This window comes from Sceloporus occidentalis, unplaced genomic scaffold (genome assembly GCF_023333645.1).
Source record: "Sceloporus occidentalis isolate IW3139 unplaced genomic scaffold, rSceOcc1.0.p SCAF_121, whole genome shotgun sequence".
In the NCBI taxonomy this organism is placed as follows: Eukaryota; Metazoa; Chordata; class Lepidosauria; order Squamata; family Phrynosomatidae; genus Sceloporus; species Sceloporus occidentalis.
Genome location: NW_028317101.1, coordinates 503130 through 523943, shown reverse-complemented (window position 1 = coordinate 523943; position 20814 = coordinate 503130). Strand labels below are relative to the sequence as shown.

The following is a 20814-nucleotide window of genomic DNA, read 5'->3' as shown; positions in this document are numbered from 1 at the left end:
CCTAACCAAAAAAACCCACCTCTGGGATAAAAAGGAGGTGTGGAACACATTTGGAGCCTGTGACTGTGAAGGAGTTGTACAGAACCCGAGGCTGCCATATTCTGTACAACAGGAACATTAGACGCATGCGAGCATGGTCTGAATCGCGGTGGCCATGTTGGTGGCACAGTGAGTCCTCGGAGGGCTAAGTGGGACAGTTAGGGTTATACACAGAGGGTCAAAGGGTTCAAAGTTTGCAAAGCGGTCATCACAATAGCCAAAGTGACATCCATTTATTTGTTATTGGCCTTTTTTCATTTTTATAAATCTTACCGCGTGCTAATATGTGAAGGCTTTGTTTATATGATTTATGTAATTTTTGTATTTTGTTCGATAAAAGTGAAAAACGTAATAATAATAATAAAAAAATTGCCAAAGTAATGGTTCAGTTACCAGGACCATGTCTTTAGTTGCGATGGCGGTAAGACCACGCTCAAAAGCTTCCGCTGGGATTACATTTCATACATAGCCCTACTAGCCTTGTCATTTCCTCGTAAAAACACCACATTTTCCATTTACATTTCCTGCATGAACTGGTATAAAATAGTTATATGAACAAACCAACCAGTTAGCCTAATGGAAGATATTCCGGTGGAAACTGGTCTTATATGTTTACGTACATGACGCATGTGGTATGCTATGCAGCTTTAAATTGCGAGGTGTGGACAAGTGAAATGTACCTAATATCTTTAAGTATCTGTTGCTGTGCTTGTCTGACCGTCATATCAGATAGCATCATCATGCAGAAATATCATTGCACAATGGTTATTGTAACCTGCATTGTAAAAGTGCCTTTCCTTTTTTATGAAACCCTTACTTTGGTCTGCCATCTTTTTCATAGTCTTCACTACACAAAGGGGTTAGCTTTGACCAATAACTCGTCTCGTCGCTGTTTGGTGGGGGTCTAGCTCAAGGTTGTCCTTCACATTGTGTTAAACTCTTATTGAAATCAGTGACAAGGGTGAAAACACTCACCCTTGTCACCTGTAAGTTTGTGCAGCGACATAATGTCTCAGGTTTTAGTGAAAAGACTATGAAATAACTCTTGAAAGGCTGTCCTGAATACTTACCGGTATTATTTTTCCCGGTGGCCGTACATAATACAAGTTAAAACAAAGGTGACCTTCAAATCAGTAGCCCATCTAACCATTTCATGTGAAAGGACATCAGTAATAATCATAGGAGCAATTTAATAGATATTTAATGCATATTGTAATTCATCTTTGAAAAACTACACTATATGTGCAAGACTGGCTGGCCCACGAAAGCAGACCTGCTCCGCTAGCTGAAATAATGCACCTACTGCATTTTTCATCCCAAACAATAAACGTAGGAAAATATGAAAACCATGCCTTTTTTGTGAATGTTTTTAAGCCGAAAGCTATAAAATCCCACTCAAATCTATCAGCATTGTCAATCAAGTTACAGGGTGATGATGAAGTTCTGAAGATCTTGTAAAAAAAGGAGGACTTTTCAACCCAATCATAAATGTATATTCTTACTCATGCTGGAAGAACTGTTAACTACCACGCCACACATGCTAGTCAAGGGACAGAAGTGAATGCATTGTGATCATACCTTGGAATGCTTTTTGCATAACTACATTTAAGGAAACAACCAAGGAACCTTTTACCTTGTGAGAACAGATATTTGTGCCAAAAGCAAAAATGGCATATATAATGAAATCCTTGCCTTTATTCCCCTTCCCATAACCCTACATTAGGGGTGTAATAACTCAATGGGAGTTATAATTGTGTATATCCCAAGGTCAGGGAATAAGGATGACTGATCCTATGGTATACATGACGTGGGTTTAAACTCATGCATGCAGTTTAAGAATCAGGTTTATTTGCTGAAGGGATGAAGACTTTCTTGTTCTAAAATAAGGTTTTAACAATTATTATCTCAATAACAGCTACCCCGAGCCCCCTTGGTAGGATGCAGCCAGGACTACCTGCTGACATCAGTGGGTGGTCCAGCTGACATCGCAGGACACCCCCACTGAAGGGGCAAATGGACAGGGAGAGGGGGGTTTTAGAATCCGGCTCCAGCGAAGAATTTGGGTGTTGACCCAGGAAACATGCCTGGCATGTTCTGGCCATGTCCCTGGCCTTGCATAAAGCATTGTTAAAAAATGTGAGGTCCATTAATGGGCAGAATGTCCTGAAATCATATATCATGCCTATGATCAGTTATGTGAGAATGATTCTGTATACCAATCCACACAATCTTCTTAAACAATATACTTATCTTTGGAAAACAAAAACAAATGACATTATAGCTACTCATTTACGGTGGTCTAGGATCACTATATATATATATATACACACACACACAAGGATGCCAATATTAGTGGAGGGCACTAATTATATATATATATATATATATATATATATAAAATAGTGCCCTCCACTAATATTGGCATCCTTGTTAAATGTGCGCAAAGAAGGCTGTGAAAAATGATCTTTATTGTTTAACCCTTTTAGTTTTTCTTCATAAAATACACGGATATCAAACAACTGCAAACACAACACGTATTTATCGAAAACCTTTTTTTTTTAAAATAAATGTGTGTAAAAATTATTATTTTAGTACACCTGGTTTACCAAATTCCCTTAGTCATTCATCACAATGGGTAAGACCAAGTAATGTGATGTGCGGCAAAACTTTGTTGAGCTTCACAAAATGGGAAATGGCTATAAGAAATGAGCAAAAGCATTGAAAATACCAATTTCCTTCATCAGGGCAATAATTAAGATGTTTCTGTCCACTGGAAATGTAATGAATCAACCTGGAAGAGGACATGTGTGTCTATATCGTCTCAAAGCGCTGTGAAGAGGATGGTTCGAGTGGCCAATCAATCTCCAAGAATCACAGCTGGAGAATTGCAGAAGCTACAACCCGACGTCACCTATGTTATGTATTTTTACGTTATATGTTGTATAATTCTGGAATATTATAACTTCATAAAAAATGGTGACTTTAAAGAAAGTTTGCCGATTTAACGGCATTATACAGGCATTAGCAAGCTCTTCCTTGCGGGTGATGCCCACTGGGATTGGGGCATCCATTCTCCATGTGCATCATCCTTACCTTTCATCCCCCCTCAACCAGGCCAGGCAGAGTCCATCACATTCCTTCAGAGTCATTAAAGTCCTGCCCAGCATTCACCTGATTTGCCCAACTTAGGTGAACTTCAGTGGGATGATTTCGTGGGGTGAACATAAGCAGCTGAGAGGGAAATCCAGCCACTCAATCCCCCAGATATATGGTGCCCTGGATCCTGAAACTACAATATCATTCGAGAGCCTTTATACAATGTTTAAATTGCCTTGCGTACTATATTTGAAACGCAGGTCGCTTCCAATCCTTTGTTTATCAACGTTATCTATACACATCTACGCGGAATATCGGTAAAATACATTGTTTATTTGGTTTTGTGGAATCAGAGCAAATGCGCTCTTTTATTCCTGTGGTACCGCACCGTAAAATGATCCAAACACAAGCAGCCATCGGCAAAACGAAACCGGAATAAAGTGAACGGCAGCCGCTTTAAAAAGGTAGAAGGCGTGACATATTACATGACCCCACCTGCTCACCTTTACCCCTTTAAGAAACTCCCTGCTATCGCTTCTCTTCGCCAAGGTAGAATCCGGCTCTCCCGCCCGGTAAAGCTTACTCCTGATTGGCGGAGACGGAAGGGGCGCTGGAAAAGGAGGTCACGTGGTGCATTCAGTTCAGCTCCGGGGCGCCATTTTGAAGGAAAGTTTGGGATTTTCAAGCTGTGTAAGGAGGAGGGGGTAGGTGGAGAAGGAGGGGCGGAGAGCTGACAGAAAGATAAGGAGAACGGAAAATAAGGATATGAAGAAAAGGGAAAGAGGTGGAAAGTGGAAAGAGAAGAAGGGAGTAAAACCGTGACCAGAGAAGTGAACTTTTTACGTGGTCCCCGGTATCCGTGAAAATATCCCACTGGTGAAGTGGGCTAAGAAGAAGAAGGAGGAGACGTGAACTTCTGCTGCCGCCGCCCCCTGGCTCTCTGTCCAACTTTGTGCTGCACACTAACGGGTCCCGTCCGGCTGGGGCAGAGAGAAAAATCCCGGATCGTATCAAGCCTGAATGGATATATAACTATCGGCTGTTAGGATTTGGCATCCTCCCTTGCTGAGTGCGTGGAATAGCCCTGGGGAGTGTCTGCCCTATAGAACCGAACTCTCCCACTCGTTTCCTGGAGGGGTGGTGGAACCGTGTGAAGTGTTCTGCTCTGAGGAGGGGGACACCTTGGAGTCTCCTGCAGAGGGAGACACGTATTGTTGGGCTCAGGCGCTTAGCAGCCTGTTGTGTGCACCATGCCTGTCAGGAAGCAAGGTGTGTGTCCTGGGTGGCTTTTTCTTTCTTGTGTTATTGTTTAGCTGCTGGTGTAGGACTCCATAGGATAAGTGTGTTACTGTGATAGTATTGTGGGCTAGTAAGTGTATCCATTCATTAGATATTGTGCGTTGTGTTATAATGTCCGCACGTATTACTCGCTTTCCTTTAAGAAATGTTACACCCATGTTGAAATCTTCGAAGCCCGTATGCATAGACTGCTGACACTCAACTTCCCTAAGTGTGTCCTCCAGGGATTACCTGCGTCGTCTGATCTTCCATCAAAAGTGCCCTCATCGACTTCACGTTAACTTTTGTTAGTCTTTCTTTTTCGGGTTTTTTTTTTGGGCCATTATTGGCTCGTTAAACCCATTCCTCGCTTCTTTGCGGAATTAGTATTGATAGCTGCCAAGTTCCATGTGTCTTAGAAAGTCACGATTGGATGTCCACGTAGCTTTGCTGGCACCTTCTGAATCGGTGGCTTTAGCTGTTTGAGATCTTGTAGAGTCTGATTTCTTGTAACTGAGACTGGGGACATAATGTCAGATATCTGTTTCCATGAGCACACAGAAGCAGATTGTTCTTCGTTATTTATAACTCTCATCACTGTGTCCCTTTTTCATTAAGACTTTTTTTATTAACGTTCCAAGGAATTTATGAGTTAAAACGGGTGACAATTGAACTGGTGATTACATTTTATACACCCATATGCATCGTATTTAATGGAGTAAGACTTGTGCATCGCTAGTGGGAAAGTTAGCACTTTTTACTTGCTGTTTTTAACAGTGTGAAGAGTCGCAGTTGTCATAGCAACCATAGGAATGTTCTGCTGATTGCTTCACTTTAACTAGTTTCTCACTTGCATTTAAAGGCTGGGTCATTTTCCTAGCTGGGGCTAGAGTAATAACATAGTACTAATGGTACTGTTAGTATGGATGGGATAGGATGAGGGGATAGGGGCACCCAGTCTGGTGCATTTAATTAATAGCATGCATGATAGTTACGTTCAGTATGATGTCTGCTTTTGAAGTCAACTGCAGTTACTGGGAGAATGGACGCATGCTTGCTCAGTTTTTACATTTAGTAACATGTAACGCAGACAATATGTCCATTCATAAATGACTAGAAATCTCTGCCGGCCCATTGTTTGAAAGAAATAAAAATCCATTTGTCAAACGTGAGTAGACTAGTAACTTTATTATTAGCTGTGGAAGAAAACAGACTTGCCCCTAGCCCAAAAGGTAATAAAAACATGACAATGAATTGCAGCAGCAGAGAAGATCTAAGGCAAAGGAGAATTTTGACTGCCCCCCCCTACTGCATTGTAAATGAGTGGAACTAGTGGAGAAACCATCAAGGTGTCGGTTAATGAAAAGTCTTTTGATCTTTGAGTTGCCTAAATTTCTTTTTGACCTATGTGTCTGCGCTTATAAAAGATGAACAGACAGAATCTTTATTATCTCTGATCCCAATGTTTTCTTCTCTTAAATTACATTATAAAAATACCTTTTATTTATTGGGTTGTGCTGTATGTGGAAGCCGCAGTGTTCCTGCCACACGACGGTTGAAATCGCTGTTCTGTCCTCGGATAGGGATGTGAACAGCAGCAGAGGAGCCGCACTTATAGGTCAGGGGGCTGTGTGTTTAACCGTACTTGGCCTGACCATAGGATTGGAATGTAATCTTCACTGATGGATTATGGGAAAAGACAAAACTTACATTAAATTTCACCTCTAAGGCACGGATAAGGCATATGTGACATTAGACTGCTGGGAGATATTATATTATTATTATTGGATTCAGTCACCTATATGACCATTCCCATTTGAATAAATGGTACATTTTAAACCGTCCCTCTCACTGGATTGTTAACCATGGTGACTTGTGTGGTTTTACAATCTCTGAACACATGCTTGCTCATAGCCAGTATAGTTCACTTAAGATTTAGTTGCTCGTAACTTTTATTTTTGTGATTAAACATTTTTGCTTTTTAATATGTAAGTACTAAGTAAGTATTTTTTGTTTGATAATTTAGTAAATTAAATACTTAACATAACTTCACTCTACTGAACAACCATGTTCTGTGCAAGTTTGAGGGAAACTGTTCTAGGGAAACAGCAAAATAATGCGGAAATCATACAGTTTGATAAAATAGTGTTTTGGTGTTTGCATGTTAGAAATGAAAAATCAAAATGTGACCTGCAGCAAGTAGAAGGCAAACAGGGCATTCGCTGTTCTTCAGTCTACTATCCTCGCGGGTTCTACGTGTTTTCTAACAACTTTCAAACCCGAAGGTGATGCCAAATTTAAAGAAGCCAGTTTAGTGGGCCACCAATGAAAAATTCATATTCAAGTACTTTATTTCCCCCCAGCACCCAAGGTTACATAATGTATATTAAAGTACCTTCCTTAAAGGGGCAGTTCCATGAAAAAAAAACAAGTACTTTTTTTTATTACAGATAACTTAGTTTGATGTCATTGTGTTCCAATGAGCTTCCTCTGTCTGGAGGCTGCCATGTTTGTCAGTAATGTGATGTTCTGGGAGACTTTTCCTTTACTTGCATCCATTTGCCACACTGCACTGTTTCTTTTCAGCAATACCAATGAAGTCTGTTGCTCCTTGCACCAAATACACCTTGAATACTCTGTTGTGGTAGATCACAAATTAATTTATTCTTGCTTGCGTGTTAAAGAGGTCATAGTTTTTAAATATTTCTGAGCATAAAAGCCCAAAGGTTTTTTTCCTGGAAATAGAATACAAAGAATAGAAGTAAGTGGACTAGAAGTTGCATGAAGGCGAACAATAGAAACATGAGTATGATTTGCTGGTGATTATTGCGATTGGTCCAGCTTAATAATAGCGTCTCCCATTGGGCTTCTTTCAGTATGAAAAAGGATCGTTTTTTATTTCCCTGAAGTAATTTTAGTTGATTTAGTTTCTCTTCCCGAACCATAAATTGTACATTTTTATATATACTAAATAAACCTCAGTGCTGTTGATTGTGTGTATGTAAATGTATAATGTGGCGTGTGTGTGTGTGTGTTGTTATATGTTCTGTACCTGTATAATGTTTAGAAAGCTCATAACCTTCTGTTCTTGGTATCTGGGTGATCTTTTCTCCACCGTTTTTAAGCTCTAGTAGCCTTTGTAAGGATATGTGAGGAGAGAAGGGTAGTCCTTTCAGAACGATAAATTAAGAAGCCGGCCCTGCCACATGTAGCCACAGATCTCCGCTTTCACGAGGTTAATATTTAAGCGAAATATCTCCAAAAAATGTGTCGGCAACCATAAATCACGAGCTGTAAGTTGTTTTTTTTTTGTTTTGTTTTTTTATATGAATCAAGCTATGCTAAAACTGTGGCAATTAACATTTTGAGAGTTTAATGGGAAAAATGGCAATTACAGTCGTTACTGTAAGAATTGTCTTAAAATAAAATGCACTTTTTCCACTATTCTGTTACAGTGACGTGTTCCATAATGTAATCATTTTCTTTTTCTTTACAGATACTCAACGTGCTTTGAATCTTCTGGAAGAGTATCGCTCCAAGCTCAACCAAACTGAGGATAAACAACTCAGGAAATCTATTGAGCGCGTTATTGGCATCTTTCAGAGCAACCTTTTCCAAGCTTTAATAGGTAGGGCTGTGAATGATATTGCTACAATAAGTTTTTAATTTTATACAAAATATATGAATAACTGCAAACCATTTTTCTACTTTTCACCTTTTTTGGTGTTTTGTCCCTGCTTTAATATTGTAATAATTTTTTAATCTGCTTTAATATCGGCATTTCTAATTAAAAAATGCTTTGGCAAAGTATGCAGTGTTTCTCAAATGTCAATACACGATTTTCACTAAAAATTAAGTTGGTACGACCACCATTTGGCTTAATGAATTTTACAATGCACATTATTCTAGCGCTCTCTAAGAGCATCCCAGAGAGTGCACAGAGATTTCCCAGTGTGTTTTACCTCTTCAAATGTCCTCAGAGATGTTCTGGTCCTGTGGTTCCAGTTGGAAAGCAAATTTGGACTCCTTGGACTTCAGATATGCCCAACATGGCTTCAACGCGTGTTTAGGATCTTTTTCCTACTGGAAAATAAATTTTCCACCCGACTCTGCGGAATAGAGTACTCCTTCTCTTCAGTTAAAGAAGTGGATTTTAGACTACTACTCTCCCGTGAAAGATACAGTTAGTCATTATGTCGTATTTGGCTGTCTCTTTTGCTTACTGGGGAAGGATGTTCATAGTTCAGCTGAGCTTCATTTGTGGATGCAGATGATGTTGTATTCAGTAGTGTTAGCGTGATATGCTGGTGTTCTGCGTGATCAGCTTGGTCTGGCTGGTCTTGCTTTGGTTGATAATTATTTGGTTTCCTAATATTTCTAAAAATATTTGTTGTAATTTGGCACTGGGAAAGGTATTTTGTTTGTTAGGACAAGACTTTTCCTCAAATTGCTTCAATAAGCTCTTTTTGACATGATTACAAAAGGTGTAATGTAAACTGTCCTAACAGGAGTCCTATTAGAAGCACTAGCAGGACGTTACTAGTATGATTTAATGTCCGTGTTAATTGTTAAAAGACAAATACAGCTCATGCATGCTAGGATCTTACTGTTTGAGTTAAACGTATTGTGTCTCAACATTACTGAAGGTCAAAAACTAAAAGGCCCTTTTGGTGTAATTTGGATGTTTTGGAGATTTAATCAATATCACATGATATACGTAAATGTTTTTTCCCCAATTCCGCAGTCATTCTAAAATAATTACTTCAGTAATGTTAAATGGCCAAATCTAAATACTCAATTGGTCATTTACAGTAAGTTTTGTTTCCTAATTAATAATAATAAAAAATACTATTTTGTGCCATCTGTTTTGCATACATTATTTGTTTGGGCTGCTTTAGTAGTAAACATTTTTCTATGTGTTGCCATTTATGTGATAAGTTGTGTTTTTAAATTACCATGGAGGTGGAAATAATAAAATAGAAAGTGTTGAGCAAGTCAATTAAAACTAGGACCTTGCTTTGCCTTATTTAGACCAACACTTTTTTATCTTGAAAAACAAGTTTAGTACCCAGAATTACTGGGTTGTACTGTGTGGCTGTATATGACAAGCAAATGAATACCTCCTTTTGTGTGGTGCTGTGTCCAGAAGTCACTTTAGCATTATAATTTGCTAGAACATTTATTTTCTTCCGTGTTAAAAATAATTTGTTTACTTTTGCATACTGCTCCATATACCCCTCTCCCAATCTCTGCATTCCCGATGCAGGTGTCCGCTGTGTATCTGAATGAGGAGCTTGATTTCACTGAATCATGAATTACTAAAGCAATATTTTTGTGTTTCTGTCTCTCTCTCTCTGTGTCTCTCTCTCTCTCTCTGTGTCTCTCTCTCTCTCTCTGTGTCTCTCTCTCTCTCTGTGTGTGTCTCTCTCTCTCTCTGTGTCTCTCTCTCTCTCTGTGTGTGTCTCTCTCTCTCTCTCTGTGTGTGTCTCTCTCTCTCTCTCTGTGTGTCTCTCTCTCTCTCTGTGTCTCTCTCTCTCTCTGTGTCTCTCTCTCTCTGTCTCTCTCTCTCTGTGTCTCTCTCTCTCTGTGTCTCTCTCTCTCTGTGTCTCTCTCTGTCTCTGTGTCTCTGTGTCTCTCTCTGTCTCTGTGTCTCTCTCTGTCTCTGTGTCTCTCTCTGTCACTGTGTCTCTCTCTGTCTCTGTCACTGTGTCTCTCTCTCTCTCTCTGTCACTGTGTCTCTCTCTCTCTCTCTCTGTCACTGTGTGTCTCTCTCTCTGTCACTGTGTGTCTCTCTCTCTCTCTCTCTCTCTCTCTGTCACTGTGTCTCTCTCTCTGTCACTGTGTCTGTCTCTGTCACAGCAACATAATAGTAGAATTTCATTCTGTTGGTGGTGTTCTCATTTAGATAGTAATGTTAACATAACACCAGCGAGGTCCTTGGAAACATATATAGTCTGGACTATTTGATTGGTTTTGGCAAACATGTCTACATAATACGAGGTAACAGGTCCATAAAGTTCACGCACCTGGTGCTTTCCGCTCCTAGCAGAAGGCTGACATCCCATCAATCAGATGAACCTCAGCAGAGTTTCATAATACAAAAATACTATGAAGTTTACTGTTTGTATTTTCCAGATATACAAGAATTTTATGAAGTGACCTTACAGGACAGTCCCTCATGTGCAGACAATTGTAAGCCGCCGGCAGCCATACAGCCTGTGAACACATGGGAGTTTTCCAGCCTTCCCAGCACTGCCGTGACATCAGAAACACTACCAAGCAGCCTTAGCCAAAGCGTCGAGGTGGGTTTTTCTTTTCAATATATTTAATGTTATTTTTAACGGGATTCCTGTTAGAAGTGCGTGCCGCTCGTAATGTAACCTATACTCGCGCTATGAAACGCTGAACATGTACAGGCCTCTGAAATGAAATCTAGCAGTCACCTGTATGTGTTATACTTTGGGGTGGATCCATTATGCAGACCACTCAGCCATGTGATCATTTGAGAAGAATATCTGTTTAAACGTGTTATTAGAACAGCCCATACAATTAAAAGCTTAAACTTGTCTTTCATGGGGAATGTGGTAGAATATCGCCCTTGTTATTGAGGATAGTGCATTTAATTGAATTAACCATGCTTAAGACGGCTGATTTTTAACCCCTTTAATGTCCATTGACGCGCCAGGCACGTCACGCAAAAACGGTCTGGTTACCACCAATGACGTGCCTGGCACGTCGTTTCATTAAACAAGCTTGGAAAGTGATCTACAACGATCAAAAACTGCCACTGTGAGTGATTTTGCCGCTGGCAAGATGGAAAAGTTTGCTAGAGCATAATGCTCTTTCAGCTAAGGGGCTGGCTGAGGAGGATGGGAGATGTAGTCCTGCAGCAGCTGGAGGGCTGCAGGTTGGACGCCCCTGCGCTACAGGGTCTCCAGACCCTCTTGAGAACTCTGGCTCCACTTGCAGGTTGAATACGGGGCTTTCTAATCTCAGTTTGATTAGTAAAATATATATATAAAAAAAAAAAAAAAGTGGTAACATTTAAAAATAATTATACATCAGAGGAACAACCCAGTTCCAGCTAAATTTAAAACAAGTCATAAAAAAAAAAAAAAAGTTTATTATGAGCAAGTGCTAAAATTAGCGCTGTATCTTCTAAAAAATATTGATATGGACAGCGTTAAAGTAAAAGCATTTCAAATACCGAAGGGATGTCTAATTTAAAAAAACAAATGGTTTGATGGGGTAAATTGGTGTCCTTGGCGCTATAAATTTATACCTGAAGTACAATTTGTGTGAGAAAAAAAATTACTACCACAAACTTTGGCAAAGGCTGTGGTAGAATCTCATGCAAGGAAAGGGTTAAACTAGCGTTTGAAATTCCTTGGGGTGTCAAGTTTTCAGAAATATATGGTTTGATGGGATAAATGGAATTAGCTGGCTTTCAAGATGGTCCTATTAGGACATGGGGGCAGTAGGACCAGTTGTAAAAGGTCAACCTCCCAAACAACCTGACAAACCCATGCATGGGGGGTATCACTGTACTGGGGTAAATTGCATTGGCTGGCTTCAAAGATACCAGAAATGGCACATGGGGGCAGAGTGACCCGGTTTGGGGGGAAAAAAAATGGTTTTGAAATCGGAAAATGCTACTTATTGCCCCATAATGTGCAAAAAAACCCCATAAAAACTCGGGACAAATAGTATATTTAGCAGGTTTTTTTTTAGCTTTTTTTTTTAGCTTTTTTGGATGAGTAAAAGATTTTTCAGATAAGAGTCAGAAAATGTTTTGGTTTTTTTTTTTCTTAAAATTTTTCATTTCTTTATTTTTTTTAAAGGAAATTAGATAATATGATCAAAAGATCTAAAGAAAGCCCTTCTTGTCCTAAAAAAATAAATAAATAAATATATATATATATATATATAACTTGTGTGTGTGCACAAAATGAGTGAGGAGAAAATTACATCTAAACACGAGCACCGCAAAAGTGTTAACAGCCTCTGTCCCAAAGGGTACAAAAAAACCCAAAAAACAGCCTGGTCCTTACAGGGTTAAAATCTTTTGGAACATCTAATATGATGCACTTGCTGCTCCTCTATAATTGCACTGAGGTTGCTGCAAAGGAGACTGTGTTAGTAACAACACCCTCTTTTAAGCTGTTGTTTAAGTGGAATTTCTATACATCTTGCGTTTGTAGCTTCACTGAAATCTATTTAAATACATTTGGCTCATGGGCTTCTCAACCCTTTTTCTGAGCTTTGATCACATGGAGAGTAGTGGCTTTCGCAAGAATTGTGTATTTGGTATGTTTTAAGACCACAGCACATTTTGGTGTGTTTCTGTAAGTGTCTGAGTGTTACCATATATACCTGGGAAAGGAAACATAAGGACAAGGAAACGGTACGTAAAGGCAAACAATATGTGCACAAAAATTATCGGATAGCGAACAGAAGTTAAATAATAATGATGTGCAGGGGAATATTATGCAGGGAATTGAAGAAGAGGGTTATATATAGAAGATGGTGCTGGAGGGAAAGCAGAATACTGTGTGTGTGTGTGTGTGTGTGTATGTGTGTATATATTCACGTGTGTAAATTCTGTAATTGTCCACATTTAATGTCTTACTACATATAGTTTCATTTTTTTTTCTTAGAAAATAACTAATCTGCAGCCACATGAAAACAAAAGAAAATGGCACAATGTATTTTTATCTGAAACTCTTATTAAAAATAAATATATGTGTGTATGTATATAATTTTATTTATTAGCGGGAGTTCCTCTTCAAAGGTGCTGTTACACCTACCCTATTAAACTTACCAAGTGCATTGTTAAATATAATTTATTTTCTTCTGGAAATCCATGCGCTTTGGATATTCCCCTGCTTCTGTTCTGTAAATTATTGTATAGAGCTGAAGAAACAGTCTCTTGTGTTACTAGTTACTAAAGTTGGTGAGTGGGTGTTGCCCCCCCCTTACATAAACGCTTTAGATGGGACACCTGTTTACTGTGTGCTCATCAGTATTATTTATGATGACAAATATCTAAAGGATTCATTGGATAAAATGTTATCTGTAACTTACAGCTGATGAGATAGCTTAACCCCCCTGTTTTAAATAATGGCAAATGGTTGTGATGGCAGCTATTCTGGTATCCGGATTCCTCTTCCTGCATATAGACGGCTGTGCTTTAGTCAGCTGCGCCGAGCTGCTTTATTTATACCCAGGCTGTGCGCTTAAACAAGCATATCCATACAACACTTTGAACAATACAAAACCAACATTTTAAGTAGGTATAGCCATTCTACTCACAATCCCCCTCCTTATGGAAGAAAACATGTGAATAAACAAGCTGTTAAACATAGTTCCCAGGTCTGGTTTAGGTTAATAAAATCATCACTAATTGTCCTTGCTTGTTTGCTGTACACATTTATACATCATACAGCTAACACTTATTATGTATCCCCAGGGTCTCTCTGTTTGACACACGGATTTAGAGACATACACAATTACTTTTTTTTATTTATTTAAAATAATTTATTGGACAAACTGGGTGTTAACAACAAAGCAGAATAAAAAATGTAAAATTTACATTAATATTGTACTCTGTAATAAAGAGATAAACCTGTTAGTGAATATGAGAAGCATTTACACGTGAATTAATATTTACTAATAAAACATTTTTTCTTTCTTAGGTATTAAAACCTAGTATCTTATTATATCTTATTATGTCATTGTAAAATAAAAAGGGGATTAGAGTAATCCCATTGTACACACAACACGTGATGTCATAAAAGTCCCTGTTGGTGTAATGGTCAGGCGTCCCAATACTTTTGTCCATTTAGTGTACGTGTGCATACATGGGGTATTAATCCAATGAATCTGAGCGCTTAATGCCCCCGTTCTGCGGCAGGGTCACTTGATCGCACCGATCACTGGCTTTCCTGGTACATAGAATCGAGAGTGATCCGATACAGATTACCTTCGCTAATCCTGTGCTGGGAATGCAACCAAACCTGGCATTGTGTATATAGTGTTCTTGCTTTTATTTGGTTGGTGGCATTAGAGCCATAATTCTGAGATTCTCACAAACCTGGGCGCTGAATGCAGCCTCTTATATTTCAAATATATTTTAACTTCTTAGCGTTCTAGACTTCTCTGTTTGATACTAGGCTGCTATGATAGTGTAATAGCCATGTGGCTTGTAATACTGGAGTTGGGGGTACACGCTATGTTCCTGATCATTGTTATAGTTGTACAATGGACAAATTATTTTAGCTTTGTCACTGAGGTGTCACTCGGGTTCCGGGGTACCAGTGAATCACAAAACAATACACTTGCTGCTATCAACTAACATTTCAGTGTGAGTAACACTCAAGTTGTGTGACAGCTTTGCAATAACACACTGAATTTTTATTTGTCAATAAATGTTAGAATAGTTTCTAAAATAATATAGCCCCCCCCTGTCAGTATGGGTTAATGTATCTTCACCTGTCCAGTTCTGTGTTCCCTTTTTCTGCCAAGCAACTCGTCAAGAATACCCCTTGCATTTACCTGGGCGAGTACTACGGTTCCTCCTTTTAATGCAAATCCCAAAGTTTTGTATGGATTTCTTGAACTTGTTTTAGTACTTTTTCTGTCTTTTCTATTAACACTCCTGAAACTTACACTTAAATGCAGTAGGAACTGTTACATAGAAATGTTAATTGAGCTGTTACTTCTAGCAGTGAATCTGTTTATGACTTGACTGTGAAAATGTATATTTCTCAAGGCATTGTGTAGTGTATTGGAAACCTAGGAAGCTCTAAATTGAAACTTTTCATAGGACTTTGTTGTCTTCTACTTGTACTGAGATCTTTTAATTTAGGCCTCTGTGACTCTTGTACACACACTTCCAACTATTGGTGCCAGGTACCACTCTTTGTCCCCTTTTTATCATAAATCTCCATGTGCAGAATCCCCAGATGCCCCTTTTCCCCACCCAAAGCTGAATGCTTCTCCCTGCATGTGATCTGCTTACTGCAGAGGTTGGCAAATTTGGCTTGGATCTAGGAGCCAGCCAAAAAACGTAGGAATGCCGTTGGAATAGCAGCTAGCGATGGCCATTCTACCTTTTTCAAACTTGGGTTTGTGCTGCAGGCGCCCTCTGCTGCTTGTAAATTCCGGGATGCTTTAGGTGACTCCCTGCGGAGTATATATATATATATATATATATATATATATATATATATATATATATATATATATATATATATATAGGTGCTGCGATTTATAGTAATTCCGTACATACAGAAAATGCTGACAGACAAAATTTTGGAATTATAACCCATGTATAAAATGTAGGATCCAGCTGTTTTTTCATGTGATCAGTTTTAATATAGTACGTGTGTGTAATTCCTGAGGGCTTAAGATCTCGCCGGTGAAGCACTTGCGATAGTGAATCACAGCCCATGAAGATGCCAACTGGGATAGAACGCCATATGTTTGCTTGTTCCTTGACTCTTACAAATAAGAAAAAGAAAAACCAAAAAAAAAAGTGTACTTCGATGTGTGTTCCTGAATCGGTGCTTTTCCAAGGCAGAGTGTGTAACTTATTGGCTGGTGTTTAGTTCCCTTTCCAGAAACACAATTATCTGCATGGAACGGCAGCTTTTTATATTTTACGTCCTTGCAGCGATTGTAACTATTTTGTTTTTAGTGGCTGGGATGTCGGTGGGATTTAATTTTTAGAAATACGTCCAGTGACCGGGCGGTAGGAGGTTTATAAGTATAGTATTTCTTGCTCAGCCTCACAGAATGATTTGAAAGTGTTACAGACCTCCCCTCCTGCTAACTTCACGTGGAATATTCCATTCATTCTGACCAAGAAAGTCATTGATCTCCAGGCTGCAGATGCTGGAACGAGCAGCCACTCTTTCTTTTGTATGATGGAGTAGTTAATTCCCCCCCCTTTTAAAATTTATTTATTTTTGCTCCCGTGCCAGAAGAAAAGAGATCGCTCTTTTTACCGATGCATCATTTATCAGGACATATTATTAGAGCTTTGCTTATTTTATTCGGTGTTTCAGCAAATGAGTCACTATAAGCATCATGTCTTCAATTCTGTGAGAGGAGGAATTAATCAAGCTGCAGTTACACCGTTATGGAATAAACCCTGGAATTTATTATTTTTGTCCTCCCCCATGGGAGATTTTCAAGCTCTTTAAATGTGTATGTAACTGGTGAAGTAAGAACCATTCATCTGCTGCTGTTTGCACTTCCACGAGGTTGCAGTGTATATGAGCAGCGCCTTTACATTCCTACCATTAAGCTTTATCACTTGTGGTCCTACAACTTGCTCTGCGTTTGCCTATCGCTTCATAGTCCATCATACAATCAAAACCTGGCTTCTTCGAGTTTCTTGGCATATTAAATGTAAAATAGTTATTATGTATGAACCATGGACTGTTTGTGTATTGTCACCACAAAGGTAAGTTTAAAAAGTTTGTTTCTAGCTTTGTATATCTTATGTTTTTTCTTTGTTAAAATATTCATGCTACAAATTACATTGTAGAACTAGTGTTGTGAGACCCTTTATTTTTGGTAGGTGGCATCTCTCATCTAACCTGCTGTACATAAGTGTGGATGTGGGTTTTTTTTTTTTTTTGTTTGTTTCTACAATTTTTATTCTGATTTTTGAATTGACTCCCATTTCTGCTTTTGCTTTGTTTCATCATGGAAATACTATCCTTTCCATTTTTATGTGGGAGGTTTATAGGGACGGTAGCGCATTGTAAAGGTACCTTATATGAAAAACTATACTGATGCATCAACACCTAAACATCCTATATAACCAAGCAAAGACTGGATGTCATAAAACCTCATGGCCAACTTAAAATTTGTCCCTCTGTTTTCATAAAAACATTATGGATGCAAGTATAAAAGAGTACTTATAATGCAACGTTTTCATTGACATTGAACTAATGTCCCTCAAATCCACTGAGAAAACTGCACAGGGCTTTCTTTTTTTAATCACTTCCATTTTAATCAGATTTTTCCTTACATGTTTAGTGCTACATTACGAAATTCTTTACGTATTAAGTAAAAAATATAAAAGTAAAGTTGTAACGTCTGTTTCAATATAGTTGTATTATGGGCTACAGTTATTGCACAATACCCACACCATATTTCATTGAAGACAATATATGGAACACTTGCTAACGGCGTTCTATAGGAATGCTTATACTGCCATCTGCTGTATAGTGTGTCGAAATCCAAATATATTTAACCAAACCTACTTCTCCTGGAATATTTGCCGTTTGTGTATTAAAAGAAAGGTGTACTTATGATTCCACCGTATAGTTACACTTGGTACATGCTAATATATTGTACTTTCTGCCAGCAGCCGTCATACCTTTGTTGATCCTTAAGGGTGTATGTTTTGTGATTTACCTGCCTCCTTTTGTGGCATTTGATGGAGGGGAGCTTTCGTCAAGGTGGAATGAGGAGACATAGGGGAATCTTGGGGCAGGCAACTGTTATACTACTTTTTGCCTCCTTTTGTTGGCTTATTTACTCAATAAGAAAAACAAAAAAGAAAACCTCAACACTATGGGTTATTAAATGAGAACCCCCACTATCCTGTACAATATTTTTTTAATAAATCATTCATTATGCAAGTTATACGTATGTAATGCTTTAGTTGAAACCCCCATAATTGAAGTTTTTGCCTGCCTAAATGTGTCGTGAGTACACCTATAGCCATGGTCTTCTTGTGCAATTTGTCCTCTTGAACTAGAGGTTGGAACACTAAAACCGTTATGGGGCAGGCAACGTAATCATGGAAATATTGTCGGATACGTACCTTCAAAGTCCTGCATACCTTTTAAGTACCTTCTTTGTGGTACTTGCCCCTTCTCCTGGTCCCTGGCTATTTTCTGTACATGAGATGTGTTCGGCCAAACGCATCTCCCTGCACGCTATACCCGCCAGTGGGTTCCAGTGCTGGCTCGGTATCCGCAGTGAGCAGGGACCCCACACGCTGCACGCCAGGTGATCGCATAGATTCCAGTGGGAATCCTTTACTGCCACTGATTGTCTTGGGGCCACAGAGGAAGAGGGCAGCCGGTAAGTACTTTTCACCCCCCCACCCGTTTTTGAAGACTGTGTATTAAAATACAGTGGACTTTATTACATATTCTTCTTTAGCAGGGCACAGTAAACGGTCCTTTTAACTTCATGTTCTTGGTGTCTACGTGATTTATTCTTACAGTCCTGTTTTTCCATTGTACTAATGTTATGCCGCTACCTTGGTTCAGAGCTTCATGTTTGACCTGGGCTGTTGTTAATTTTGGTTACTATGCTCCATTAAAGAGCGACATCCCATAGCAATGTGTTTATTCTGTTTCAATTATATCCATTTTTTTTTTTATTTTTTTTTTTATTTCTGATCATCAGATTAAAAACATGTTGTCTGACAACTGTGTGTTTCAGTTCTGTTACCTTGGCCCAGTCTACTAGACAAACTATCTTACCATGCTGCTTACAGTATGCAGTAGAATGGCTTACTCACCCAGTTGGGCCACTGACCAATGAGAGGAACTGACTTAATTTGCATTGCCATAAAGTCTTGGTTTGTTGCTGTGTTTAAGCAGGGAAAGTTACCCACAATATCACAGGACAGACGGCAACAACAGCCTCCAGGTCTTCAGAAATGATTTGAAAGCTTTTTGTTGACACTAACCTACATTGCAACATAAAGCACAATGCTTTATGCCGGAGCAGACCAATATTTTCCCCATGGGACTACTCACTGTGCTGAATTGAACACTTTTAGAATTAAATGTAGCCTTAGAAATAGTACTGATTGCCAAGCCCTCCTTAATCTTATGAACTTTTTGTCTTGATGTTTTTTTCTGGGGAGTTTTATGGATGTTACAGAAAAGCAGGTTGTCGCCATAGAAACTAAAGAAAAAAAACTTAAATGGTCCCAAATCTTTATCTTTAGACATCGATGCACATTATAGTCTTTTTTTTTTTTTTTTTTTTTTTTTTTCTTTTTTTTTTTTCTTTTTTTTCTTTTTTTTTTTCATGATTACCAGTTGGTGCAGAAATTCTTTAGTTACTGGGATTGGAACATTCTGTCTCCTTTACCTCTATTGGCTGCCTTTCCGGCACATACAGCATGTCTGATGTCTTCTCAGGTGTGTACAACATCTTGTGCCCAAGGACCAGCTAGGTAAAGTGACCCTGAACTTACAGGAAACATCTGTATTTACTTTACAAATATGGTGCCTACAGTGAATGCATCGCTATAGTAGTAATGCATTCTCTCAAGGTGGCTTAACCTCTGGGATGCCATCTATGCATCATCTTCTCAGAAGTCTGTTTCCTGATCACTTTGTAACCGGTGGAGAGTCAGAAGATGGAGAAACGGTTTCTCTCACACACACTAAAGCAAACAGTAATAAAAATTAAAAGGAAAACGAAATAGTACAGTCAGTGATTTTTACCAAAAAAGACACTGGTTGCAAGTGGAATCCCTGATGTTTCTAAGAACCTCAAAAGGATCTATAATGAAAAGTTTAAAAAGTACAGAAAATAGGGAAAATGTGTTTTATTAAAAAACAAAAACAAAAAGCCTTTAGAGAGATTTTGACTCTTACAAATAAAACAAACAAACTATGTGGTATCTCTGAACTCAAGAAGGCTTGTGTCTGATTATAACTTGTTTTGTTCAGGACTCTTGAAAAGGGGATAAATTGTGCGTATTATGCCCAAGATTTTATGATATGTGAAATATCCATCATTTCAAATATTTCACTTGTATGTTGCTCCCCCTTTTTAAAGGGCTGATGTAGAATCTAAAAACACATTTGTCCCGTGGTCATTTGTGTGGCTTGCAGAGGGCTACTAATTTGCAAGAAGCCTTTCCAGCTTCTGGGGGAACAACCAGTGCCTGATTTTATACTACATGACAATTAAGCAAACCCATTGTCACAGATGACCGTGGAATATCTAGCAGGGATGATATTTTCTGTAAGTGATATTATTGGAAAGTGGAAGCTTTTAGGAACTGCAGCAACTTAGCCACAATGCGGACGACCACGTAAAGTCACAGAGCGAGGTCACTGAGTTCTGAGGTGTATGGTCGTAAAAGTCACTAATGCTCTGCTGATTCCATAGCTGAAGACTTCCAAACTTCCACTGGCATTAAGTTTATTTTTATGAGCATGCCCTAAAATTACATCTTCAAATGATTCTCGCGTGGAGAGTTAAAATACTGGCATGTTAAATGCACATGGGGTGTCTACTTCTAAATAAAAAAAAAAATAAAAAAATTACAAAATGTTTCGATTTGACGGGGTGAATTGAATTGGCCAGGTTAAACAATTAACACACGGGGAAGGATGACCACATGTC

General features: G+C 38.8%; 1 protein-coding gene across 15 annotated transcripts in view; it reads left to right on the top strand.

Moving 5' to 3' along the window:
- Window positions 1–4385: 4385 nt before the first annotated feature.
- Window positions 4386–20814, top strand: part of DLG1 (discs large MAGUK scaffold protein 1) — a 72452-nt gene continuing 56023 nt past the window's right edge. For 14 of the 15 annotated variants that reach the window (XM_089498502.1, XM_089498501.1, XM_089498499.1 and 11 more), the window contains exons 1-3: window positions 4386–4404; window positions 7910–8041; window positions 10549–10715. In XM_089498502.1, coding sequence (XP_089354628.1) covers window positions 4386–4404; window positions 7910–8041; window positions 10549–10715 — 318 coding nt within the window. Of the gene's footprint in view, window positions 4405–7909; window positions 8042–10548; window positions 10716–11165; window positions 11174–15377; window positions 15405–20814 lie in introns of all 15 variants that reach the window. The other variant, XM_089498493.1, reaches the window with a different exon arrangement.